General features: G+C 57.4%; 1 protein-coding gene and 1 long non-coding RNA gene across 2 annotated transcripts in view; one reads left to right on the top strand and one right to left on the bottom strand.

Annotated features, from left to right (window-relative positions):
• Positions 1–364: 364 nt before the first annotated feature.
• MAP2K3 (mitogen-activated protein kinase kinase 3) overlaps positions 365–27,716 on the bottom strand; it is a 28,838-nt gene continuing 1,486 nt past the window's right edge. Inside the window, exons 2-12 of the mRNA XM_047707841.1 lie at positions 14,067–14,133; positions 13,606–13,654; positions 12,483–12,596; positions 12,164–12,283; positions 10,720–10,836; positions 9,429–9,480; positions 7,900–8,027; positions 7,323–7,400; positions 2,911–3,050; positions 2,128–2,173; positions 365–1,504 (exon numbers count right to left, since the gene is read on the bottom strand). Coding sequence (XP_047563797.1) covers positions 1,421–1,504; positions 2,128–2,173; positions 2,911–3,050; positions 7,323–7,400; positions 7,900–8,027; positions 9,429–9,480; positions 10,720–10,836; positions 12,164–12,283; positions 12,483–12,596; positions 13,606–13,654; positions 14,067–14,133 — 995 coding nt within the window. The 3' untranslated portion in view covers positions 365–1,420. The remainder of the gene's footprint in view (positions 1,505–2,127; positions 2,174–2,910; positions 3,051–7,322; positions 7,401–7,899; positions 8,028–9,428; positions 9,481–10,719; positions 10,837–12,163; positions 12,284–12,482; positions 12,597–13,605; positions 13,655–14,066; positions 14,134–27,716) is intronic.
• Positions 1,930–20,426, top strand: LOC125087474 (uncharacterized). The gene is made up of 3 exons (XR_007123443.1): positions 1,930–2,055; positions 2,234–2,243; positions 20,412–20,426. It is a non-coding gene; the product is annotated as an uncharacterized LOC125087474 (long non-coding RNA).

The following is a 27,716-nucleotide window of genomic DNA, read 5'->3' on the forward strand; positions in this document are numbered from 1 at the left end:
GCCTGGATGAGGCGGCTATGGTGAGGCTGGGGGCCAGTGCTTGGCACATGCTCATCCCTCTGTGCACCGGGCAGTGTAATCTTCACTGGCGCTGCGCAGGCAGTCCTCCAGTGGGCTGGGCCTGTGTCTGCCACTCTGCCCAGTGACCAGCACCAGGCCTGCAGCCTCAGCTGGGAGCTGCAGTGCCCTCACGTGTGCGAGGGTCTGTTCAGGGCAGGGCCTGAGGGGTTCAGCAGCAGCCCCCCCCCCCAACCCCTGCCTCCCCTGATCATGGTGCTCTGGCCTTGGGTAAGAGCACGTCCTACAGGCCACAGACCTTCACCAAGGAGTGGGGCTCGCCGCTCTGACACACAGTCTCACACAATCTTTGTCCCAGTTGTTTTTGTTTTTTTTTTTTAATTAAAACAACAATCAGGTAACTGCCCCAACCCATCTGGGATAAGACCCTGGGCACAGTCCTTTCTTCAAAAAATATATATTTTCTTTTTTCCTTTTTCTTTTTTAAACAACACCAAAAGCAAATCCACAGCCCCTGTTGAGCCGGTCCCCAAGGAGAGTGAGCTGGACAGCTCCCCTAGCACCTCTCTGAGCAGAGACCTTGGGCCCATCCCCCTAGACCCCAGACTGAACAGAGAGGGGGTCTCCACCTGCTGGTACCTAGGGGGTGGGGAAAAGTGATCGGCTCCACACCATGCAAGAAAAAAAAAACCAGCCAAACCCACAAAGCAAAAGAAAAAAAAAAAAAAATCAAGAGGATAAATTAAAAAAAAAAAGTGAAACAACCCCCCCCCTCCCTAGGCAGTGGCCAGGGGCTGGGTTGAGCCCATGTGCCCTTAGAGGCCCCATTTGCCAGTGCTGGGCTGAAGGTTCACATGGCTCTGTCGTCTCACTCGTGGGGGCGCAGGAGGATTCACGTGGCTCATCCCCCGACCGTGTCCCCCGACACCGCTGCCAGGACAGAGGTGTGGCCACCCTAGGCCAAAGTGTGCAAAGTCCATTCAGTCAAGAGATAAAAAAATATATATATACAACTTGGGTGGCATCCAGGGCTGGGCCCAGGCAGTCTCCCATACTCAGGCACTGGCTGCCCTCTCTGCAAGGGGCAGGAGGGTCTCACGGAGGCCATCTAGGCCCGTCCAAGTTCAGGATCTTAGGGGCTGGTGACTTGGGGTCCGTGGAGCTTCAGGGGCAGAGGCACTGGTGGGGCCCACATGGGCCTGGCTGAAGGCCCCGGTGGTCTGGTTCTTTGGCACTTGGGTGCCAATGGCTTGCTGCCAAGTCCGGCAAGAGCAGCCCCCTCAATTCTTCCCCCAAGCACCCAAGGCTGTGGTGGCAGTAGTTCATGGGTGTGGGCAAGCAGTGCCCCAGCGGAGGGGGTATGGGGCGCTGGAGGGCCAGAGGGAATCCACGGCCCCGCCCCTTACGAGTCCTCCCCCAGGATCTCCTTCACGAAGGCAGCAATGTCCGTCTTCTTGGTTTTGTGCAATGTGAAGAACGGGTGCTCCTGGCAGGACAAGAGAAGCCAGTCACCATGGGTAAGAGCTCGGAGGCCAGGCAGAGATGCCCCCGCCTCCCCAAAGCACCCCTGGCTCCCATGCGCTCCGCCTGCCCAGGGCCCCTGTCTCTCTGCTTGGCGATCTCCTATGCCTCCTTCTAGAACCTCCCTCTCCAGGAAGCCCTCCTAGCTAAGACACAGTGGGTTGGCTTCCTCCCCCTGCCCTCCTGCAGCCACCCTCCCGCCACACTGAACTCCCTCCACCCCACCCCTACCAGGCCTCAGGCCAAGTGGAATGCCCTTCCCATCAGCACCGAAGTCCTTATTCATTCTTCCAAGCCCACTTCAAATAGCACCTCCTCTGTGAGGCCTTCTCCGATAGCCTTCGGAGGAAATGGCTTCCCTCCCCCTACCATCTCCCACCCTAGCCCTCAGCACCAGCTGTCAGAGCACCGCTGAAGCCCCTCCAAGGGGCCTGGTGTGGAGGAGGGGGAGGGAGCCGGGGTATGTCTGAGCACACCCTGAGGCACAACTGAGTAGCTGAATGATTCAGGACAGAGGTGAGGGCTCTGTGCACAGGAAGGCCCTCTCCGCAGAGCCCCACCACGTGGCCGCTCACGCCCTGCACTCACCATCAGCTCCAAGTAGCTCATGCGCTCCGCAGGGTTCTTCCTCAAGCTAGGAGAGAACGGGGCAGGCTGAAGCCAGACTGGCACGGAGGAGGGAGGTCCAGGCCAGCCAAGCCAGGGTGGGCTCACCCCTAAGTGGGCAGTGAGGACACACATGTCCTCCTGGGGCCCTGGGAGGAAGGACTGGGACTGTTCTGGGGGGCTCCGGAGGATGGAGTGGGATCTGGGGGTACACATTACAGAGACTTAGACCAAGTTGCTTTGCCTCTTGGGATATTTGTTTTCTTATCTCCAGAGTGATCCAGAGAATTCTCAACGATCCAGTACCAAATGACAGTGAAACAGAGTCGTTAACAATCACAGAACAGACATGGTATCCTTCATCAGGAGGGAAACCTTATCCCGGCTCCAGGGACCAGGGACACCCAGGTGTGAAGGGGCAAGGTGACCAGTGACCTCTGCCTGCCAAGCTCATTTGTCTGCAGTCTTTCTTATTTTCCCATAACAGAAAATAAAGGATACACATTTTCCTCTGAGTATCTCTTTGCCCACAATACAAAGATATGTCCATATGTTCTTTCACTTCTGAATACCTTGTGGTCTTTCAGATCTCTTTCAAAATCCAAAGACCATCATTTGCCAGCTCCTCGTTGTGCTCTCTTTCTGCCCTGCATATTTTGATGCTATGTCATGTGGGCATTTATTTGCTCAAGGAGAAAGGGACCAGGCACGGGGCGACAAAGCTGGAGTCGGGACAAGGCAGGGCTTGGGAGGCTGCAGACTCACCACTGTGCAGTGAAGTCCACAAACTCGGGAGAGAAACGGTCAGCTGGGAGCTGGGGAGACGGCTCTTCCACCACCTGCTTCAGCTGCTGGAAAGGAGTCCCCCAGGATTCGTACGGAAAGCGGAGGATGGCCATCTCGATCTGCGGGGAGGTAGGAGCGCGGGTCAGAGGCCCGCACACCTGGCCCCTGGAGGCAGGCCGTGCGGGGAACCTGCCTGGCCTGGCCTGCCACCCAAAGCTGGGCCACAGGAGGGTTGAGGGGCAGACGCATGACATCAGAACAAAGATCAAAGCTGGGGGAACAGCGGTAGTCGGTTCCTCTGACCCAGTCGGCACAGACTACGGCTCACGAAGCAAATCAAGCCCAGGGTGGTGACTGGTGGGACTGTCATCGGGCTTTGAAACCACCTAAATTCAGAAGGCTTTATGTAAAAACCCAAGTTCCAGCTCATCTGGAAGAATCAGAGGCGCTGCAGCCCTGGGACACCTTCCCACAAGGCAGCGGTTGGTGAAGGCACGTGGGGTAGGCACTGGCCTCCCCGCTCGCCACAGGCCACCCTCCGACAGTCTTCACAGGGTCTTAAGGATCTGCTGCCCTTTATTTGGGCAGTTGTTGCTATGAGAGAGCAGGCAAATGGGAAATGAAATTATCCTCCCCAGTCTGTCTCTCCCCGAAGCTGTAGACAGAGAGGCCTGCGTTCGGTCAGCTCTGGCCACAGCCCCCCGGGGCCCATCAGCAACTGAAGTTTGCAGCTGCTCCTTCCCCTTCTCCCCACACCCCTATCCACATAGCATCGTCCTGCAGGACCCCTCTGCAAGGCCTCCTCCTCCGGGAAGACGTCCCCCTCCCTGCTGACCTCCTGAACACACAGTCACCACCGAGGCCTTGTCAGTCCTACTGAACCTGGAGCTCCCTGCAGGTGACACAGAGGCCACCTGGCCTCTGTATCCGCGCCAGGCCCCTCGCCACATGCCTCGCCTGCAGTTGGCGGGAAGTCATTTGTGGAAAAGACCAGCTATCTTGAGACAAACTCTGGGTTCTGATTTTGACTGCTGAATTAAAAAAAAAAAATCAGGTCAGCCCAGGCCCCCGCCTGGAATAGCACAGAGACTTCTCACTGACAGGCCATAATCACCATAATGAACACAAGAGACCTCAGCTCAAACAAATGCTTCATGTTGGCGACTGCCGCCTGAACAGCTCACTAATTATTGTGCTAAGAAAGGGCCTTCCCATTAGGCTAAAGGCCCCTTTCCAGCCAAGACATAAACACACCCCACAGATGGAGGGTCTGCAAACCACAGCGGGCAGGATTGTGAGCTGGTGTGTACTTTCACAGGACTAATTCAGGGTGCTTTTTCCTAGAATGTTCACCGATGCCAAGTAGCAGAAGTGAGGGTCCTGTGTGGTTTTCCACGGAAGGATCCAGTGGTCTGCCAGAGTTACAATTAGAAAAACAGAAAACTCTCCAGACTCTTCACCTCCTAACCCTTTCCCCCAACCCCCTGTAATTTTTTCTAGAGTTCAAAATATGCAAAACAAAACAAAACAGCCTCTGGGCACAAAATGCATGGTATGGTGTGATTAGTAACAGAGTATTAAGAGGCAGTCAAAACAGCACCAGGGACTGGCCTGCTGCAGGGCAGCTGACCCTCACCGTGACCATGACCGTGAGGGCCACACTCCATGATACCCCATTCACTGTTTACCTGCTCAGTACCTGCTCAGCACCTGTTATGGCCAAGAGACTTCCCAATCTCATCCCACGTCTGTATGTTCCGTGGCTATGCCCACGTGCCCACAGACGGCTACCCAGGGCGGGCTCCGAGGCCTGGAGGGAAGCCCCCTATGGGGCAGGCCCGGCACCCAGGGTTTCGCCGGTCCCTCCCTCGGGGTCAGCCAGGGACTTTGAAAGGAAAGAGAAATCCGGAAACCAATGAAACAGCCCCCATTAGACACTGGCTGGGGAGATGGGGGCAGATGGTGTGGGGTCTCTCAAGGGGATGCCCACAGGGGGTCCTCACAACCTCAGGAAACATGAGTGATGTCGTGCTAATGGAAAAAACCCAAATAAAAATCAGAGAAAACATCTAGAAGGAAATGCGCAATGTTGGCAGTGGACAGCAGGGAGAAGGGGCTATGTCTCTTTGATGATTTTTTCACTTTTGATCTTTTTTTTTTTTGGTCTTCTTTGTTTTGCTTTTTATTTTTCATCTTTTTTTTATCTGTCATCTTTTTTTACTTTTTGTCTGTTTTTTGGTTTTGTTTTTACTGTTTTTAGATGGCGTTTCTACGACTTTCTTAACTTCTGGGGGCAAACCTAACCTGTACTGGAGCAGCTGGGTGCCTAAGCTGCCAGCGCAGCTTTTCCCATGTGTGCAAGCTAGTCCCCACTCCAGACACAGACGCTATTTCCCCTTGACCCTGGCCTGGCCTGGGACGCTCTGAGCAACAGAATGAGGCAAAAGGGACACGGTGCCCATCCTGGGACAGGCAGGACAGAGTCTCTCTCTCGTGGAAGCCGGCCACCACAAAAGACATCAGCTACCCTGGAACCCAGCAAGCAGATGGCAGGAGGCAGTCACATAGTGGCCCTACGTCTGTTAAGCCTTCCCGGACCTTCCAGCCCAGCCCTGACCCCAGCCAGAGCCAGGTGGCATGGAAGCACTGCCCAGCTAGTCCAGCCCACGCTGTAGAAGCCTGGGAAACAATGAACCATCGTCGGTTTCTGGCACTAGGTTCTGGAGCACTTAGTGACGCAGCCCTTGCTACCTGAAATATGCGCTTAGCACACCTTGCCCGACTTCCACCAACACCTGAGACCCTCACTGGGATGTGTTGGGTCCCCAGTCATGACGGACAGACGGATGGATGGGAGGAAGGGATGGAGGGGTACAAGGGTGTGTATGTGTCAAGCGGTCATGAGTGCGGGGGTCTCTAACATCCAACCAGCCCTCTGTCGTCTAGAAATCCAGCCAGAATTTGCTCTGATTTTTTAACTGAGGAGTTGGGAGACTCTTATCTGCAGGTAGACCGCGCACCTCTAGCCTTCGAACATTCCTCTCCGCTTCAAAAAGAAAACCATTTACTTGAAAAAGGATTGAGTTCGCAGCATTAAGAAAAATGGAAGGTATCTCCCAATTCCGAGTCTCTGACAATATGATTTTGTTTTGGGTCCTTTCCCAGTCAGTACGTACAGATGCTGCTTACAGGGTTACAGTCACACAATGAGGAGGGCAGTGAGGATAATGAAACCCATTATCAGTAAGATCCCAAACATCTACGTTGACCCGAAACTGCCACATCCTTCTCTGACCTCCTCTTGAGTCTGACTCTCCAGGCTCACTCTAGGCACCACCCCCCACCTCAGGGCCTTTACCCCCAAAGTCCTGCAGGGCCCTCCCCTACTGCTTCAGAAGCTTGTGCTGCTCTCCTGCCACCCCTGAGTCTCTCCTCTCCACACCCCTTCCCACTAGGTGTGGTACTGGTTTGGTTTTGGATTACTGATTGTGCCCCACCGCCAATACCGGAGGCCCAGGGGGCCTGGGACAGGGAGGATGATGACCATGGAAACAACCACGCTGTGGACACTTCCCATTAGCGCCAATGGTTGGGATGGGGATGGAGGCCGATGACGCCCCAGCCAGCTCAGTGCACACTGAGGCCACTATGACAGCAACGTTTTCCCAGGTACCTGGGTGGGGGGAACCTGCATTCTGGTCTCCACATGGGTACCAGAATAGGCTTTCTATATTGGTATCTAAATAAACCTTGACCCAGACCTGAGCCAAGCCCTGACTCAGGCAGAAACAGGCGTTCACTGGGCAATTCTAGAAAGAACAAGAGGCAAAATGGCCCAACCCTCCTCCTGGACCTCAAATGTAGCCAACCCAGCTGAGCTAAGGGCTGGGGACTCACCCTCACCCCTCCTATCCCCACAGCCCCAGGACTGAAAACCCACCCACCCCATCCCACCACACGCAAGGAAATGCACCAGGACCTCATAAGCAACAAACTTTTTGCTGTGAGAAAACACAATTTCCTTAAGAATTTTGCCATTTTGCTTTTTAAATCATTTGCGTACCAGGAGCTCACTTAATTCGGAATTGGCTGTGATTTCTCAACAAGCGCCACGAGCTCTGGGGAAAGTCTGATAGGCACGTTACCACAAGCTGTCGCAAACTTTTATGAAGGACACCGCTCCACACTGGGAAGGGCTAACATCACTGCAGATATGCCCCTAGATATACGATAATTTTTGATGGCATGTTCTCTTCTCAGATTGTGAAGCCAACCCTTTTTTCCAGGCCTAAACTATTGGATGGGCCCACCAAAAGCTCCCGGACTGCCTTGGCACCCCCAGCCTCCCCCCCAAAGCCCAGCAAAGGTGGGGCCCAGCTGCAAGCAGTTACCATGGTGATGCCGAGGCTCCAGACATCGGACTTGACATTGTAGCCCTTCTGGTTCAGCTCCGGATTGATTCTCTCAGGCTGTAAGGAACCAGTGAGGCCTGAATACCCACCTCACGGTGACGGGCCGGAGTAGGGGACACCCAAGGCTCCCTCAGCTAGGTCCTCCCTCCCCCACCCCAACCAGAAGGGTCAGTGCTAATCCTTCCCTCCCACCCCCCACAGAGCAGGGGAGAAAACTGAGGCCAGCGAGGGCTAGGGTCTTACGACAAAGGTCCAAACCTTATGCCTCACAGCCACCCCTGCCCCGGGAAGGGGGGACACCCTCAGGACTGTGGGACGGGCTGGGACCTACACAAATCCCACAGGTCACTGAAACTTATCATCTAAATGGGCATCTGGGACACCGCTAATACCAGGGGTAAAGCGGGGCTGCTGCCCAGGCTGGGTAACAGATCACCCCTGCTGTGGCAGGAAATGCAGGGCCTCAGGAAGGCCCTGTCCCCAAGGGACAGAGGACACGGACCCAACCCTGATCTTGCAGGCACCTCCCTCCTGAACCTCTAGGGGGAGCACTCACGGCCATGTAGGGTTTGCAGCCAGCGTCCAGCGTCTTAGCCACAGAATCCACCAAGTAGCCACTAATCCCAAAGTCACACATCTTCACATGACCCTCCTTGTTGATGAGGACATTGGACGGCTTCACATCTGCCAGGGATAGAACACCCCTTTTTCATCTTCTGGGGTTGTGGGGCACTGCCAGAGGCCAACAGGCTTCTCCAACGCCCCAAGCACCCACAGGGCAGATGATACCAGGGCCCAGGAAATGGATGAGGGACGAGGCTCCAAGAGGTGCTGTTCCAGCCCAAGGCCACAAAGATGGGAGCAGCACAGCCAGAACATGCCCTAGCCACCAGTGACAAGGGGGGAAGAAAGTGAGTTTCTACCAGGACCTCATTTTTGCACCCACCGTCAGCACTCAGGACACAATGTCCAAAGGGGGCACCTGGCCTGTTTCCTGGCAGAATCTCCAGCTCCGGGGTGCTCCCATGCTGGGGCTCTGGCGGGGGATGGTGCCACTGACCGGTGCCACTGAGAACCCAGAAGCCAGCCAGCATCCACGCTGAGAGGACGGGAGGTTCGGCCAGGAGGTACAGGGTAGAAGCATAAATACAGGACAGGGGTCCATGCTGAGTAGGATACAGGCCACACAGCAGGGAATCTTCCAGCAAAAGCACACACAGCACACATGCAACCTCCATGCTTTCCTACAGGGACATGCAGAAGCACAGAAATGCACAGGAAAAGGACCAGCAGGTTCCACACTGAGTTGCCAACAGTAGTTGGGGGCGTGGGGGGCAGGGGCTGGGGAAGCCGCCAAGGAGTCAAAGCGGGCTTTGAGAGAAGCAGGACATCCGGGTAAGTAAACTACTCAGAATGAAAAAGAAGGAACTACGACCTACACAACCCCGCTGAGCCTCACAAACATTAGGCTGAGTGCCAGAGGCTGGAGAAAGGCCACGTGAATCTATTTACATGAAGTTCAAGAACAAGTAAAACCCATGTACTATGGGGGAAAACCAGATGAGACAAAGGGGGGATGTAGGGCAGGGACTGACCAAGAAAGGCCCAGAGAACTTTCTGGAGCGGGGTAGAAGGTGCAAACATCCTGCATCTTGAAAAGGGCCAGGTTATGTGGACATAAATTCTGAACAGACTCATCAGATGTTAACTACGGATCTGTGCATTTCACGATATGTCAATGCTATGTCAAAACAAATCCCGTCAGTGTTCCCAGGACCGAAGTCCAATTCTTGCTCCGAGCACCAGCAAACCTAAGGGCCTGGAGGAGTGGACAGGGGGCGTGCAGCTGGGCCCAGTGTGGTGGGACCGGAAGACAATGGCTTGGAGAAGTGACAGTGGCCTGGACTGGGAAGCAGGCTCAATCGGGACCCCAAAGGGCACCTCGCTACCTATCACCTCAGGCAGCTCATCTGCAGAAAGGGGAGAGGTCCCCACTCTTGCAGGACTGGGCGAGCCCGTGCCTCTGAGCAGTCCGCAGGCGCCCCCCCCCACCCTACCCCCGGTGGGGCAGTGGCAGAGACTGACCTCTGTGGATCACGGACAGCTTGCTGTGCAGATGCTCCAGCGCCCTCACGATCTGGGGGCAGGAGGAGGAAAGACAAGGCTGCTGTGACTCCTGTTTGTCAACCACGACACAGCAGTAAGACCCCCTACTCATGTCCACCTGTCTCCCTCTGCCACAGATGCACCCCAGCCCTCCCCCGCCTGCTGTCCCAGGCTCTCGCCCGCGCCCCAGCTTTGACCCTGGGGTCGTGGCCACCCCAGTGCAGGCAGACCTGGCCTCCTGTTTTTCTCCCTCCCACCCGAGTGCGCCAGGGTCTCAGGCCCAAGCCTTTACCAGGGAAATGATGTACCCAAGATCTTGTAGAGTCCCAGGCTTATGAGCCCTCCAAGGGGCTGTCACTACCCCTAGCAGGCTCTTCGGTAAACCCCAGCCCTTCCGCGGCATCCCTGGTTCCTCTCCTTCAGCAGAGCCAGAGGCCCGTGTGCTTGAGCCGTTCCCCTCCGGAACACGGAGTGGGGAACCCTTGACGACTACCCCAAAGACCCTGACTCGATACTCTGGCATGGTGTGTTTTCAATGCTCCACGTAGAGTGAGGACTCAGAGGCACCACTATAACTGATTCCGTTTCCTTTTTCCCTTTGGCTGCCAGACGCTCAAGCCCAGCATGGCAACTTTCCTCCAGACACACCTGACCTCAAGCTGCGGATGCTAAGCTTCCCCCCCAGTTTAGCTTGTACTTCCGTGAGCTGTCTCAGGGCATTTCTGGCATAAGGAAGTTTTAAGTACTAAGTCTTTTTTTAAAAAAATGGTGTAGAAAGCTCTGGACTGGGCACACAAAAACTAGAAGCCTGGGCGCCTGGGTGGCTCAGTTGGTTGAGCGAGTGCCTTCAGCTCAAGTCATGATCCTGGAGTCCCGGGATCAAGTCCCGCATCGGGCTCCCTGCTCAGCATGGGGTCTGCTTCTCCCTCGACCTTCCCCCTCTCATGCGTGCTCTCTCTCATTTTCTCTCTCTCTCTCTCAAATATATAAATAAAATCTTAAAAAAAAAAAAAAAAAAAACAACTAGAAACCTAAGATCTGCCAAATCTGTGTGGTTCTGGGAGCCCCAGGCTCTAGGGTTCCCTTAGCAAGAAGGCTCTGGGAGAACTGGGTCCCTTGAGGGCAGTCACCCAGGTTCAGGGCCCCACTGGGGACCCAGCTCTGCCCAAGCTCTCACCATGAGGCTGGCTTTGTGCCTGCTGGCACAGGGCTGGGGCCCCTGGTTATGGACCTGAATCCCCCAACCCCTCCCAAGACCAAGGTCACTTACAGACACAGCAATTTCCCCCAGAATGTCCTCTGGAATGGTCATGTTTTTTTCGAGCACCTTCCGGTAGAACTTGTCCAGGGATGTGTCCATGAGCTCCATGCAGATCCACACATCTCCCTGTGGAAGGACAGTTGGAGGTGAGCCCAGGTCAGCGTGAGATGGTGCCGGTATCTGGATACCCTGAGCTAGGGCCATGTCAGCAACGGGCCTGACCCTCTGGCGCTGCTCAGGCCTCCCCAAAGACACACCTGCCTGCTCCCAGCTCTTCCTATTCTGCAATCTTTCAACTTCTGCTTCTCCACCTTCCCTGCCTGTCTATCCTAGTGGGTGGTATGCCAGCCAGCCTCACCAGCTCTGCTGCCTCTGGTCTCCTCCCTCTGATCCTGAAGTCCATGGCAGTTTCCAGAAAGAAGTAACTAAAACACAAACCCAATTGTGTCCCTCCGCATGGGGGCTCTTAGGCCCAGCTGCAGCTCAGCTCCATGCCCCAGCCCTGCAGACCCACCTGACCTCAGCCGCTACGGCCCCCAACATGCACAGGTCATCCTAGCTCTAGCCTTGAAGGATGCTTCCCTTCTTCTCCTGCAAAGCCCAGCCTCCCCCACTGCCAGCTCCGCCACAAACACTTATCCTTCAGGACAGTCTTCTATGAAGGCTGGGTACAGCATCTCCGTGGGGTACCTGTAGGCCCACATGCCTCCCTGCCGACTCTGACCCAGCATGCAGTGAGGCGCAGGTGTGTGTCTTGCCCCCGCCCCCCACCCCGCAGCAAGGGGACCGGCAGCCTGCCCTGGCATACAACAGGCGCTTAGCACATGAGCCAAGGGTGAGGAGGCGCTGGCGCGGCACACTTGGGGACCTGGTAGATGCTCAAGGAGCATCCAGCAGAAGGCCGTCCTTCAGTTGCAGCAAGCCACACTCCCTGGCATCACCCCCGATTGCTCTCTCATCCTACAACCAGTGCTGCCCACAGACCAAGAACCAGACCCTCGCACGCCTCCTTGGCTGCCCCTGCTCAGAACCCCACCGTGCCAGCTGGACGCCAGGAAAGCAAGCAGGTGTCCCCCGAGACCAACTGAGTGCCCGGCCCTGGGTCACATCATTGTATCTTCACGCGACCTTGGGAGGTGGATACGATCACTGGCCTCATTTCATAGACGAGAAAACCGGGGCAGGAAGCAAGGGCACCAGGCAGCCTGGGTCCTGGGAAAAAGCTCTCAAGAACCCTGCATGTGTGGTCTCACTCCCTCGGTGCCCAGCACCTGGCGCACGGCGGCGCTCGGCAAACGTTTGCTGGGGGCCCCGACTGAGCAACAGCAGACAGTGGGGCAGTCAGACTGAGGGGGGCAGGTGTGCAGAGGGAAGGTGGGGTGGGGCAGCCTGTGCTCCTCCCTGCAGCCCAGCCCCCACCTCCCACCCTCCCACGCACGCAGCAGGGCCGCACCTCTCTGAAGAGGGCCCCGTAGAAGGTGACGGTGTAGAAGCAGTCAACTGTACGCATGCTGATGTCCAAGTCCATGAGCAGACGCTTCTGCTCCTGGGAGTTCACGGTGGCCCGGATCCGCTGCAGAACAGAGGGCTACGGTCAGGGGCCATGCGGCAGAGGGCGACCACCCCTATCCCTCGCAGGAGGACTAGGAGATCCAAGGGGTACCCACGGGCCGTACCACAGGCTCGGCCCCCATGCCTCCTCCAGCAAGTGTCACAAGTGTCCCCAAGCTCCAGGGCTGTGTGGGGCGGGGCGAGGCGGAGCCCTTGTGTACCTTGACAGCCATGATGGTGCCACTCTGGGCGTGCCGCACCTTCTCCACCACCCCATAGGCTCCGCGGCCCAGCTCTGAGATGGTCACCAGGTCATCGGCCTCCACCTCGAAGTTCTTGGGGAACAGAAAAAAGAGAGGCCACAAATCAGGACAGCGCAGGGGCAGCAGAGAGGAAACAGTCAATCAGTTAGATCTGAGCTCAAATCTTACACCAACCACCCTCTGTTGTGTGACCTGGGCCAAGTCACACCACCTCTCAGACTCACACCGCTCTCCGTAAAATGGGCACAGCCCAGCGTTCAAGACTATCACATGGCATAAATACAACCACCTACAAAACGCCCCCAGTTGGCACAGGGAGCTCCAGAGAGGCCCTGTCCCTCGTGCCCCCAACTCCATTCGGTGGTTGGGACAGAATCATTCATTTACCCAGTATTTGTGGAGTCCCCACTACGTGCGCGTTCCTATTTCAGGCACTAGAGACAGACAGAACAGAACGAGGCTCTTGCTTTCACAGCGGGCAGTATGGCCCCGGGCCTCCTACTCTCCCTCATCCCCTCTGCTGTCCGGCAGACAAGAAAGCTGGACACCGCCCACTGACAAGTGTCAGGAAGGAATGAGCCTGGGAGGGGCGGTCAGCCACGGAAAGGCCTCCACAGTGGGTCTCTGCCTGTGGGGGAAGCACAGTCCCCCAGCCAGGATCCCAATTGCTGGGGAGCAAGCCATCAGCAGGTACGTGTGCAAGGCAAGTTCCCAGGTGCTGCTTCTGAGGCTAGAGCCAGGAGTCCCCATGTTTGATGCACCATTCCCACAGGTGACGTGGGTACTGGTAGCCCTAGGACCCAAACTCTGAGATCAGGAAACTTCATGCCAGCTCTGGCTCTCCAGCCCCATGAGGCAGGCCAACTCTCCCCATTCCAGGTGAGAGGGTCTAAGGGTGGGCAGCCCAGGGCCACACAGCCAACGTCTGGGGAGTGAGGTTCCTCTCCAAAGCCCAGCTCTTCCCACCGCCCACAGCCTCCTCCCAGTGCCCTACAAGGTCAGCTTGGGCCCTCTTATCAGATGAAAACGCTGAGGTTCCAACCCACGAAGGCCCCGCCCCAGGTGTGCAGCCGGCACCTACCCTGTCTCCGATGGTGATGAAGGTCCGGGAGTCAAGGTTCCGGGGGGGTCTGTGGGGGGAAAAGCAGGACCCCGTGAGCCTCAGAAAGCAGCATATCCTTGCCCGAGAGAAGCAAACCAGCCTGGCCTAGGAGCCCAAGACGCGTGCTGTCCCCGGGAGGCAGCTTGCGGGCAGTGGTGTTGCTCACGGCACCCAGTCTGTCATCAAGCACCCACGGTGTCACATACAAGGCGTGGTCACACAGACATGGCCAGAGCTCACCCTTCCATCTCCAAGATGGGTGAGAAGGGGACGCAGAATGGACGTGTGACACCTGTGAGCCCCCGTGGCCATGCCCCCTAGGGCCCAGTTCATAGGAGGTGCTCTCTGGGACACCCCGTCCCCTGCCTGCTCCCCTCCTTTCGACCCCCTCCGGGAAGCCTCTCCAGGTTGAGCCAGGGGAGAAACTGAGATAGACTCACGTGGGGTTGGGCACGAGTGGCTTGGACATGCAGGATATCCGTAAGTCCTTCTTCCTTTTGGCTTTCCCTAAAACGAAGAGGTGAGGCACCTGGTCAACACTCAGTCTGTCAACATCCCCTGGGGACAGAGATGACTCAGGCCCCCTGCCCTCGGGAGCCCCGAGCACAGTTACAGATGCTGAGGGTCAGTCAGTGCGGGCAATGATCTGAGGGGGCTGGTGTCTCTGGGCACAGGGACATCTCCGGCTCCAGCCCCACAGGGCCTCCCGGAAGCTGGCCTCAGGCAGTCACCCGACAGCCTCCCAAGATGTCTCCAGAGCACACCTCCAAGGAAGGTCACTCCATCGCAGATCTGCCCCCATGGGGCACACATCAGGCTACCACTGGGCACCCCCCGAGGGAGTAGGGCCACGTCCCAGCAGCCAAAGTGCTCACCAGGGCCTGTGCTCCCACCCCCTGCAGAAGCCCTGTGTCCCAAGCGCCTGGTAAGGGCTGAACTGTGCCCCTAGAAACCCCACGTTCTGAAGTCCTAAGCCCCGGTACCTCAGGGTGTTACCCTGTTTGGAGATGGGTTCTTTACAGAGACGATCAAGTTAAAAATGAGGTCATGAGGATGGGCTCTAGCCCAGCAGGACTGGTGGCTTTAGAAAAGGAGAAAGCTGGACACAGAGACAGATACGCACAGATGGAGGAGAATGTGAGGAGACACAGGGGAAGATGGCCATCTGCAAGCCAGGGAGTCCCTAAGGAATCCAGAAGCTAGGAGAAAGGCCTGGAACAGGCCCCTCCGTCACAGCCTCAGAGGGAACCAGCCCACTAGCACCTTGAGGGAACTTCTGGCCTCTGGGACCATCAGGCAGGAAGCGTCTGGGAGCCCCTAGCCCGAGGTGCTAGCAAACTGACCCGGCTCCTGCTCCCACTTGTGGCGCTAACCTAGCTGGGGGGCCTCGGAGGCAGACAGAGCTCCTCTCAGGTCCCAGCTCTGCTGCTGGCCCCTCTTCTGAGCTTCCCTTTCCCCATCTGTCACCGGGACCACAGAGGCCCCACTCAGGGGCAGCTGGGAAGTCTGGACCAGATGCGGGCTGGGGAGCTGCTGACCAAAGCGTGCTGCCTAATGCTCGCCCCCCCCGGCAAAGTTCTAGCCTTTGCCACCCCTTCCAGGAGCACCGCGGGAAGGCACTTCCCTCCCCAGGGCACCAGCCAGTGTCCTAAGGACGGAAGAGGGGCTGCGCCTCTCTGAGACCACATGCCCACGGCTCCTAGGCTGGCTGAGAGCGGCGGCCAGGAGCCCAGCGTGCGGCAGTGCTAGCGGAGAGTGCGCATTCCAGAGTGCTGGACACAGCGGCGCTGGGCACAGCAGAGGGAGCTTCCATGGGGGCTGCCCTCCGGAGAAGCCACCACGGCACCTCATAGGCAGGAGAGCAAGAGTGGGACATATCCAGGCCCACGGGGGAAGACCGAGGCCGCCTTGAGTCCATGGCCCCCGCTCCTAGCCACTGGGACTGGAGCTCCACTGTCCAGAGGAGGAACTGATTTTCCCAGGTCACTGAGAATGCAGGTGGCAGAGGTGGGACCTGACCCTGAGTCCCCAAAGCCACAGAGACCACTTGCCAACTCCTGTGGGAGTGTCCTTCCCACCTCCCAGGCAGAGCCCTGCTATGTGCTCTGCCCTCCCTGCCTACCACACACACCGCCCCGATGAAGCACCAGCCACCCGGGGAAGTGGGAGCTGCCCGGGGCCCCGCACCACCGGCCATGAGCGTGCACAGCACACTGTGGGACACGAGCCCCGGAAGCCAACTCTGAACTGGGTTCAGATCCAGCTTCCACCACATCCCACTGCGTGGCCTCAGTGCCCCATGTGTCCCTGGCCTGGAGGCCCGCTTACTTGGACCCAGCAGCCAGGCAGGGCCTGACACCACTGTCAGGGGATGGGATAGGGTTGTTATTGCTGCTGGGGAGATGAGGCCTGGCCCCAGCTGTCCTCAGAGCTAGATGACTTGCCACAGAACAGAAAGCCCTGGTGGGAAGAGAGTCCCGGATCTGCATCGGGGTGTGTGGGCTGAGCACTGGGGCTGGTGTAGGCAGGCACCTCCTTCCCACGGAAGCCGCCCAAGGCCCCAGATGCTTGCTCTGAGGGAGGTCTGCCTAGCCCTTGGCAGCCAAAGGGCCTGACCCAGGTGGCCCCATGCCCACTGCTAAGTCAGGGCCACGACGGCACCATCCTCGACCCCAGAGCCAGTGGGAGCCCTGCTCTCCCCACGCTGGCCCCAGCTCTTGGAGTACCTCTGTCACCGAATCATGCGCTTTCTCTGTCCCAAATTCAAATCCCACCTTTGCCCCTTAGAGGCCGGGTGCCCTTCAGCAAGTCCCCATTCTTCTCTGAGCCCCCGTATCCTCAACCAGACAAAGACAAATGATCACTACCTACGTGGTAGTGATCTTTAGAGAACTTAGAACAGCACCCTGCTGGCATCAGGACAACTTGCCCCCAAGCCCAGGCCTGTCCGGGAACAACCCAGGGGCCGCACGAAACAAGTTTCTACACATAATACCCACTGGGTGCCACCATCATTCACCCAGCGCCAGGGCAGACCAGCTGCCTAATCATGAGCTCCCGTGTGAGGCATGTGGCCATCGTTTGGATTTTTAAAGAGTTATTTATTTGAAAGAGAGAGAGCGCGCGCACACAAGGTGGGGACGAGCAGAATGAGAGAGAGAGAGAGAATCCCAAGCACTACTGAGCGCAAAGCCGACCCGGGGCTCAATCTCACAACCCCAAGATCGTGACCTGAGCTGAAAGCAAGAGTCAAACGCTTAACCGACCACACCACTCAGGTGCCCTCGTGTGAAGTGTTTTCATCCCATTTTACAGATGAGACAACGTGGCCAGCTGTCAGGGGCCAAGTGGGTCTCTCTCTCGTCCAGCAACAGCCTGCTGGCCACACAAATGGCCCTTCCCATCTATTCCAGATGTTCCAACAACCCTGGAGGGAGGAATTCTTAGCCTTACTTTACTGGAGGGAACTAAGATGCTGCATGGTGACTTAGGGGGAGCTGCTCCCAGATCTGGTGACTCGGAGACCACACTGGGCCAGGCCAGCCATTCCCAGCACCCTCTCCTGCTGGGAGCTTCTCCCTGTAGGAGAAGGGACCGGCCTCCTGTACTCCCCACAGAGAGCTCTGTGACATCTGTTGAACAGAGACCCAGACGCTTCCCTGGGTTTCCCAGGGCCCAGCACATTCTACATGGCAAGAGGAAAACAGAAAAGGCAAGGTATCCAGGCCCGTGGCTTCCTAAGGCCACATCCGTGCTGCCGCTGGGTCAGACTAAGTCATCACTGACCCCTGGCAGCAGGGGCAGGGGCCCTGGGCTGCAGGCCCCAAGGCCTGAGGAGGCCACTGGCCAGGCCAGCATTGCTAATGCTGCATGTGACATGCAGCAGCCTGAGAGAGTCCAGCTCTGACCCCTGATGAGACCTGGCATCGTACCCTTCTCTTGGCACCTCAAGTCCTCTATCCTCGAAGCAGGGCTCTGATAAGCACATGCCGCCCTACAGGGTGGGATCATCTACTAGGTGCTCAGCACAGGCTTGGGGCACAGCAGGTCACTACAGTTATCACAAGCCTCTGCACAAAGCTAGAAAAAAGCCACCCTATGTAATGAGAATTATGGGGAGCTTTTACTCTTCACTTGAAGCTTTTTGTAACCAGAAAGCAAAATATTTTATGCTAAAAAATAAACAATCCAGGAGTGCCTGGGTGGCTCAGTCGTTAAGCGTCTGCCTTCGGCTCAGGTCATGATCCCAGGGTCTTGGGATCGAGCCCCAAATCGGGCTCCCTGCTCAGCAGGCAGCCTGCTTCTCCCTCTCCCTGTGCTGCTCCCACTGCATGTGCGGTCATGTGATCTCTCTCCTTCTCTCTGTCAAATAAATAAAACCCGGAAAAAAAAAAAAAAAGAACAATCCCCTAGGGGGTCTCCTGGGGCTCAAAGCACATCCCCCCGTACTACCTGCTCTTGGCCTTCCCTAACCTTTCTCTGGTCCTAACCTGCACACCCATCTCCCACCCTGGGATCTGCAAATGTCATGAGATGGGCCCCTTTTCACCAGGCCTCAGTTTCCCTAGTAGTCAAGAGAGCCTCTATGCGCCAGGTGGGTGAAAGAGGAACAGGGCCCTCAGTACATGAGAGCTCCCACATGCCCCACCTTCTGGGCTTGGGGCAGGACACAGGCTGCTCCAAGCACATGGGCTGGGTGGGAAGAAGGAGTAGGATCCTGGCCTTCTCACCTATCTGCCCGCCAGGGACATGGGCTCTGTGCAGCATCTCCCTAGCTGTCAGAGGGAGTGGGTGAGGCCATCTTGTAGACAGCTCAGAAACAGGCCACAGGCCACCAGCCACCGCCACTGTCTGCCATTCACGTCAGTGCCGGGCCCAGATGGCCAGGCGGCCCAGGGCTGCCCAGGTGTGGGCCCGATATGACGACCGTCACCACAACAAACAGAGGTTCACAGGCAGCCACCAGCAAACCACAACAAGCCTGCCAGCCTCAGCCTGCGGGGCCTCTGGCACCGGTGGGCACAGTGCCAGGCTTCTGTGTGTCTTTGGCCCTCTCCAGCTTCTCAACACCACCACAGGCAGAGAATAAGGAATTCAGCTACTGACGGACAGGACAAGACCACAAGAGAGGCACCCCGGACTCCCACAACTCCTACCTCTGCCTGGCCCTGCTCTCATCTCCTCCCACTCACCATTCCTTAAATGAGCCGCCTTTTCTTCCATCACAATGCCTTTGCACATTCTGTTCCCTCTGCCTAGAGCGCTCTTCCCTGCAGCTCTGCCCCTGCTGGTATATGATCCTCACCTTTCGCCTAGTCAGAGCAGCTTTCCTGATCACTCCAGCTAAGCTCCCTTGTCCCTGCCTCTCACTGTGTCCCACTGGCTTCGCTCCTGTCACGTCTCACAAGTCATGGTTCTATAGTCACTACTTCAGGGGCAGCTAGGAAAACGCTTATGGGCACTGACTCGAGTCAGGCAGCCTGGGTTCAAATTGCAGCTCTGCCTCTTCCTAGCCATATGCCCTCAAGCAAGTGCTTTAACTTCTCTGGGCGTCAGAGATCAACTGTGCAATGGGGATAACGGACCCACGGTGAGCCTCGGGTTACCAGGCGTGTCCTCCGAAGTTATCAGGGCCACGCTGCGATGGTGCCTGACAGGTGAAGATTAGAGGGAGCCATCTGGAAACCTGCAGGACCCCAAGTAACACTAGGCCCTCAGCCCCAGACAGTCGCTCTGTACAGGAAAGTGTTTTCTTGTACCTGTGGTACCAAGGGAATCAGAGAAGAGGTGTGGCTTGACCACGGTGACACAGTGAGTGTCTGGCAGGGAGCAGACACAAAGGTCTGTGTAGCTCCAAAGACCAAACATCAACAGCAAGCCTGAGAGAGGGTCTCCCCACCCCCTGCGTCACCCCTGCCCTGAGGCCTCGGGGAGAGGGGAAACAGACTGGACAGTACCACCCGCTCTCAGGGTCCGTCCACGGTAGGAGGGAAGAGGTGGAGCGTCCCTCACCATGGACGCTGCGGGGGCCTCCACACACACAGGGAGCCCCCCACATGTCGTCATGTTGGGTCACATTGACAAAAGCAACACCGACTGCTCCCAATTTATTACCCCCACACACACCTTTGGGGTATTTTGGGTGCTTCCTGAGCTGTCCACTGGAGAAGTCCTAGGCCCTGAGTGTCTGGGCAAGCCCTGCAGATGTGGGAGGCCAGATGGCCCCAGGCCGCCATGCTCCCTCCCAGCCCCTGCCGCACTTGGCTCGTCACCTCTATCCTATGCAGGTCCCTCAGAGAAAGATCAACTGGGCCAACCTACTCCTGCCACTAAGGCAGCTAACACACAGGTGGTGTCAGGGGCTTTCATGAGCCAAAGCCCACACCTCCACTTGACCGCAGTGATCTCCGCTCACTGCAGACCTCACACCAGCCCCCGCTACTGCTCTGTGCGCAAGTCCGGGGGAAGCGCTCAGGGCACCCAATTCACAGACAGTAAGTACCATTGAGGCTCGGAGATGGTGAGCCGAACGGCAGGGCCGGGTGCTCAGGCCCACATGTCTGAGGCTGGAGTCTCCACACCGTGGCATCCCTCCCACAGGAGGCCCTTGGGGAGCTTTCAGGGGCCACCGCCACCAAGTGTTGGCAGGGAACGAGGACAGACCTGGCTCCCCCAGGCAGGGGGCCAGCTGGATACCTAGCACTGTGGCGCCCTGTCCTCAAGGTCCTAGAGCAGATGAAGGGTTCTGTCACTTACTGAACACCATACATGTGGCACCTGCCAAGGGCGCTGTGGGCTCTACCCCACAGGTGAGCGACAGGTTACAGGTGGGGGCCCCTCAACGCCCCGGCCCTGCCCTCTCTCCGGCTGAGTGCTGGACCCCGGGCAGGCCCTGGCGTCTGAGGCCCTTGGCAACCCCTTCCCTCCACCTCTCAGGGCCTTCGTCATCCACAGTGCAGGCGGGGAAGACTCTGTGCCTGCCCCCCTCCCAGAGCCTGCCCCTTTGGCAATGAGCAGCCGGGCCCCTGCCCCCCCTACCCCACCGTTAGGCTCCAACCACAGACAAGTGGCAAGGACTGTTGGCAGTGCCGCTGGCACCCAGGAGGCCCGGGCCAGAGATGCTGCTCCACAGCTCCCAGCGCTCCCCCAGCCCCAACAGCCGAGAATGCACCAGCCCAAGACGGCAACTGCGCCAGGGCCGAACCCGGGGCTGATGGGAGAGCCAGGACCACAGGCAACAGCAACTAACAGACAAAGCCAGTATGTGTATTGTTTATAAGCCAGGGACGGGGACCTTTCTGAGGTAGGATTTGAGCTGAGGCTGACACACAGTGGGCGAGGAGGAGGAAAGTTCTAGCGCCAAGAGGGTCAGGCGCAGGGGAGAAGCACACAGGGCGGGGGGGGTGCTGGAGGGTGTAGGGAGGGAGGACCACTCTTAGCTGGGGTGCAGGACCCCGAGGGCACAGAGTCTGGCCCCGCGGGGCCAGTGCTTGTGTGAGCTCACAGGGCCACCAACGTGAAAGGCAACTCAGCCCTATCGAAGCACCCACCAACCCAGGAAGCCCACCTAGGGGAACTCCTGCCCCAGAGAGAGAACACAGCGCCACCAATATCTGTGAGCACCTGTCATGTGTCTGGCCAGTGCTAGGCCTCGGATCCTGTCTCCGTGGACCCCTGCAATAGCCCCAGGCGGCGGGGACGAACAGGCTCTCCACTCTCCAGAGGACGGCACTGAGGCGGGGTTTGTAAAATGAAGAGACGGGCCCAGGGAACCGGCAAGGGTCCAGCGGGCCCCTGGGCAGGATGACGTGCTGAGCGCTCTCCATGCAGGAGGTGGGGTGCAGATTTCAAGAGAGAGAGAACATCGGTCTCTTCACAGAGGAGTCCAAGGAGCAACAGACCACCTTCCTGCACCTTTGAGATTTTCCTAACCACATGCAGTGTCAGCTGGTTCCATGGAAGGAATTTAAATGCAAGAATAAGGAAGAAAGAAGCCCTGTGGAAACTTGTGCCTGGGGCCGCTACAGGTCTGGGCCTCGGGCTCCTCCTCCCCATGAAACAGGAGCCAGGCTCGCTGGCATCCCTCCTGGGGGCGCTCAGCAGGATTTGCTCAGCCCTGGATGGTGCCCCAGAGGCCAGCCACTGCAGACTTGGGGGCCAGGGACCTGGAGACTTGCACAGGGTCCCATGCCGCCACTCAAACACAGACCCCAACCTCCCAGGCCCCCTGATCCTGCTCCACATACCTCATCTGCAGCCACGAGACCATTTGCCACACCACAGTGGTAGAGGCCAATAGGCAGTGAGTGCAGAAGGACAGGCTGTGACACGAGGAGACCTGAGCTGCTGAGCTGCTGTGTGACCACCGGCTAGCACACCTCCTCCCTGAGCCTGTTTCCTCCCAGATGCCCTGGGGAGTTCAATGGCCTTGATCTCCAGGACAGTTGAGCCCGAGTCAGGGGTTGTTAAGACAGACCTCAGACAGACCTGTGTGACCTTGGGCAAGTCACTCCCAGCTCGAGGCCAATATACTTGTCAGACTTAGAGCTGACAACACCCCATGTTGCTGGGTAACCACAACAGCTGAATGAGACATTGCGCATGAAGTGTCTGGCACAAAACGGGTCCGGATCAGTGGCCACCCTGGCCTCAAGGCCTTCTATTGCCAAGGTGGGCCCCAGACTGCCAAGTGAACCCCCAGACTGCAGATCCAGGGCTTCAAGAGCCTATGACTAGGGAGGGACATTCCCAGAGCGACATCTGACCCAGGTAGATGGGCCAGAGCACGCTGTGCCACTAGTATGGAGGCAGGAGGTGAAGTGGAAGACCAAGACACAGACACTGAAGGACAGGGAGGGCAGGGAACACCCCCCCCCCCCCCGCCCCACACCCACAGCAGTCTCGGGCAGGCCTCCGACCACCAGCCCCTACTTAGTGGTGCACAGAAATGCTCCTCAGCTCTCCACATCTCCCCTAACACCCAAGGCCCCTCACAGGTCACCTCCCACCCAACTGGCTTGCACGATCCTGAGGACGCACCACAGAAGCTGGTGGCAATAGCACAGTGACACGGAGGAGCAAAGTCAAGAGCTGTTACACAGGCTGAGCCCCGCACAGTCAGCCAGGGAGTTTCAGACCCACTTGAAGCAACAAGGACAGCTGTCCACACTCAGCCACACTAGCTCTGGGCCAGCCCCACACTCAGCACTTGCATACACCAGTGCACGGAGGCCTCGTCGTGACCCTGCCGTTTAGGTTCTATGATCGTCCCCATGGTACAGACTGAGGCCCCACAGCTCATGAGTGCAGGAGATGGCCATGAACCCAGCCAGCTGGCTGCAGCCTCTCCCAGCCACCACGGCAGTGTAGGCCCCCTTCTGAAGGATGGTGAGCTTCACTATGCCCCTCGTACATTAGAACTCAATTTCAAAAAACAATAAAGAAGTGATTAATACAGGGGCGCCTGGGTGGCTCAGTTGGTGAAGACTCTGCCTTCGGCTCAGGTCATGGTCCCAGGGTCCTGGGATCGAATCCCACATCGGCCTCTCTGCTCAGCAGGGAGTCAGCCTCTTCCTCTCCCTTTGCTCCTTCCCTGTGCTTGTGCTTTCTCACTCTCCTCACTCCCCCTATCTCAAATAAAATCTTAAAAAAAAAGTTTAATACAAAAGTCAGGGCAGTTGTTAGGGAGGCACAATTCTGGGAGGGGCTTTGGGGTACAGTAATGTCCGATTTCTTTAGCTGGGTATTGGGTACACAGATTTCATTTTATTTTTACTCATTAAAATACAGAGGTACATTTTATATATGCTTTTGGGGTCTGTGATATACTTCAATTGAAAAGTTTAAAAGGAATGGAAGACCCCACCTGCCAGGTTGGGGTCCAGCCCGGAGGCGTCAACAGGGTCAATGCTGAGCCGCCCAGGAGCAGGGCACCAGTTGGAAGAAGGGCAGAGAAGCCAGGACAGCCCCTGGAATGCCAGCTCAGCCATGACACCCCAGAAAGGAACCCTTAGGGCAGGGAGAGGGTGACAGGGACCTCTCAGGAGGGAAAGGGGGACAAAAGCCCTTCAGGGTGAGAATGTTGACCCTCTCCCAAGTTGGACACAGCTCCCAGGCTTGCTGTCTGTGAGCTGCAGGCAACCTACCAGGCTGCCACTGCCCAGCCCTGTAAGTTCTTCATGCCTTTTATATGAAGCTTTTTGGGGTTTCCATGCTCAGTGCTAGGGAGGGCATGGACAGAAGCAGCCGGGCAAGCAAGCCTGACTCATGTGGGCCATGTGGAGAAGGATGGTCCTCAGAGGGCTATAAGCCCCAACCTCAGGAGCTGAGCTCAAGGCAGGGCTGCCTCATCACCCCATCTGGCCAGGATAGGGCTCTTTGCACGGCGTCTTCTGTGCCACCCCCCAGAGTACTTCCTCTGGGACAAACAGGGACACAAAGTGCCCCTCCTGAGACCTGACAATACTCTGCAGGGCCACCAAGGCCCTGCACCCAGCCTGGCCCCAGGGCCCAACTGCTCCCTCTCACACTGACCCCCATCCACGGACACACCTGGCCTTGGATCTGGATTCCAACGCCTCTTCCTTTTCCTTACGCAGGGCTCTTTGAGAGTCAGGGTGCTCCTCGCTCACCCCAATATCCCCACAGCCAGTACCGTACCTGGCACGTGAAGTTCTACCAACTGAGGGGCTGGCCTGTCCTCCTGATTCCCCACCCCACACTTCCCTGTGCTCAGGAGAGCAGATCTGCAAAGAGGCCTGCCCCAGTCCCCTCTGTTCACCACAGGCCCTCCCCAGGAAGGTCCAAGAGGCAATGGGAGGCCCCAGCTCCAGCTGTGGACCAGTGGGGAAAGAGCCTGGTACCTTGTAGCTAGCATTACAGGACCCTGCAGCCAGCATCAGAGTCCTCATGTCAGGACTTACGAGCCTATCTCCAGAGTCCAGGGTTCTATTTACTCACCCATCGCCAAATACCAGCCATGACCATAACAATAAGAACATAATAACAGATGCCACACATTAGACAGACACTGTCTCCAATCTCTACCACCACCCTGCAAGGGAGGAGTGTTCACTCCCACGTTACAGAAAAGGAAACCAAAGGTCAGAGAGGGCACAAGAGGAAGTCAGGAAGCGGTGAAGTGAGTCAAAATTTGAACACAGGCCTGTCTACTCCCTGAGCCCAAGCTCTGCACCTCCTTCCTGTCTAGCTGAGGTTCTTTGGGGACTGAGGCCAGTCTAGCTGGCCCACTACCTAACACTTAGCAAGACTGGAAGGAGGCTGTCTGCATCCATCCTTGTGGCTGCCAGCCAGACAGGCAGGAAAAGTCCCTATTCCCAGTCTGCAGATGAGGAAGCTGAGGCCTCTCATGGGATAGGTGGGCCATGCCCAGGGCACTGCAGTCATTCACGGGGCGCAGTGAATGTAACTTTGCCAACATCACACAGCAAAAGAGCCTGCCCTGACATTGGACCATGGTCGCCTCTCCACCCCAGGAGCTCAGGCCGACCCCATACCACCTCTCCTCCCCAGCCTCCCAGAGCCCCCAGCAGACCAGAGGATTCCCTGGGCAAGGTCGGTGCATGGCCACTGCCACCTGCTTGTGTTCTGTGAGCAAGAGGAAGCAGGGCTCTTGCCTAACAGAGGAAGTTCCTGGGCGGGGCGGGAGCAGAGCCGGGAGGGCCTGCCCAAAGGTCCCAACCTAGTCTGAGGTCCAGGAAGGGGCCACCTCTGATGCCCATCTGAGGACTCGATGCTGACCTGCAAGGCTGGGGCTCACAGCCCCCCTCCCAACCCACCAGCCAGCAGTCATCGCCCCTTTAAGCAGCAGCCAGTTGGGCTGGCATACCCGGAGGGTGAGTCAGCACCCAGTGCCCGCTGACTCACCCACCGGAAGCCTCCCGCTGCCCCAGCCTTCTCCCCACACAGGCAACTGAGAACTTTGCTCCTTTCAGGCCTGGAGCCATGGGCTGGCTGATAGAGAGTTTCCTGTGCGTCACACCAGGGGTGGGGGAAGTCCCCAAGGTGTCACCCTCCAGTCTTTCCGACAGCAGGAACGGGACTGGACAGGGGGTTGAGGGGGGGACAGTGGCCACGGCAGGCAGGGCCAGGACACAGACAGTGCTCCTGAAGCCTCAGTGTCCCCACTGGGCAGCCTGGAGCCATGCGAAGATCAACCATGACGCGCTTGCATGGGCGGCACTCACAGTGCAGTGCGAGCGGTGACAGGATGCATACGATACCCCCAAGGACACATGTGGCTTGAAGCAGCAAACCCAAACCACGCCAAGCAAATGTGCCCCTGACCACTGGCCCCAGAGCCAGCTGCCGTTGGCCTCTGACTCCAGCCAAAGATGGCATGTGGGCAAGGAGGCTGGGGGAAACCTGCAGGGCTGAGGGACCTGGGGCCTCATGGACTCATGGAAAACTCCCCAGGCCTGTGGCATGGAGCACAGAGCAGGACACCAGCTTCGAGGCAGGAAGCTCAAAGCTGAAGCTCAAAGGTAAATCTCCTTAAGGTCAAGTACCAACCACGCCCTGTTTTGTTCAGATTCCTGGGAGAAGGTGGAGAAGAGCACAATGCTGGAAGGCCCTGTGCCCAGGATGGGGAGGGCCCTGCTGAGAATCCCAGCTCTGTGGACTCAGTCTAGCCACTCCCCCTGTCTGGCCCCAGTTTTTCATCTGTCAGATGGGTCAGGCTGAGTGAATATAAAATGTCCCAACTGTAAAGGGCTGTGCACACAAGAGGCATCACCTCCAGCTCTGGCCCTGCTCCAGGTCAGGCTAGCCCTGGAGAGGACCCAGATTCAAGGCATAACAGAGCGTCCCAACAGCTAGGATGATGGGGTGCGGGTAGGGTGGGTCCCACCAGCTCAGCACAGAATGGAACATAAAGGAGCACTGGGGAGACCTTTGGAGATATACAGTCCTGGACAGAGCTCTAGCTGCACCTGTCACAACTGTATGAGCCCTAGGCAAGGCACTAACACCTCCGAGCCTCAATTTCCACATCTATAAATGGGGCTGGGAGGAATGAATGGGAGAGAACATGGAACATGAAAAAAAGCTTGATAAGTGACAAGTCTCAGGATTTGGGTGAGAGGGTATTATGGCTCCTCACTATATCCTTCCACAGACCCCAAAGAGGCAGACGAGGTCCCTGAACCTTGCAGAGGCTCCTGAACCTCCATCTAACCCACCAGCACCATCTATTACCTGGACCCACAAACTGGAAATTCACCTTGGTTCTCTCTCTGCAGAGAGGCTCAGAGAGGGCAACACCAGGACTCAAGTCACACAGCACGTGGGAATCAAACAGTGCCTCCCCAAATTCCCTTTTCCCTTCACACCTCGGACCCCTCTCCCTTCACAACTCTACAACTCCAACTTTTATTGGGGTGAGGTATTGCCTGCCTGGAAAAGCTGAAAGAGCATTCGAAGACAAACATCGCTTCCATCCTCTTCCTTCTGCCCGTGAAAACACTGTGGCCCAGGGAAGCTGAGGGACCTGCCCTAAGTCCCACAGCACTGACCAAGCCAGGCACAGACCCCAAGCTAGAGAAAAGAAGTGTCTGATTTCCTGGTTCTCCAGAATGGAGAAGCATATGATTTCCCAGCTCCCAAGCTCCACGAGGTCTGTGCAATATAAGTCCCTCCCCAGCCACCTCCCCCCTTGAGTGCCTCCTGAGTTACTCACAGTGGTTGGGCAATGGTCAGGGATCCGGCCTCCCACTTACGTAAGACGTAATTACCCTGCCCACCGGGCCGGCCAGGCTCTGGCCCCCAGCCACCGCAGCTGCTGGCTGCAGGGGCAGAGATGGACCCATACCCTCCCCAGGACCCCACAGGCCCTCCTGGTGCCTGGGTCCCTCCAGAGAAAGAGAGGTAGGATCAGCCCCTGAGCAGAGGCCCACTGAGTGACATCTGTTACCTTTCTCCACCTCACTATGCAGCTGTAACCCAGACAGAGGCAAGGCCTTGACCCCACATGCTGAGGCCTTCCCAACAAGGAAAACGGTAACAAGGTGTGGGCAACTGTGCCTGCCTCAGCACCTACTGTGTGCCAGGCACCCTGCTGCGCTCCTCCCCTC

This window comes from Lutra lutra, chromosome 16 (assembly GCF_902655055.1).
Source record: "Lutra lutra chromosome 16, mLutLut1.2, whole genome shotgun sequence".
NCBI lineage: Eukaryota > Metazoa > Chordata > Mammalia > Carnivora > Mustelidae > Lutra > Lutra lutra.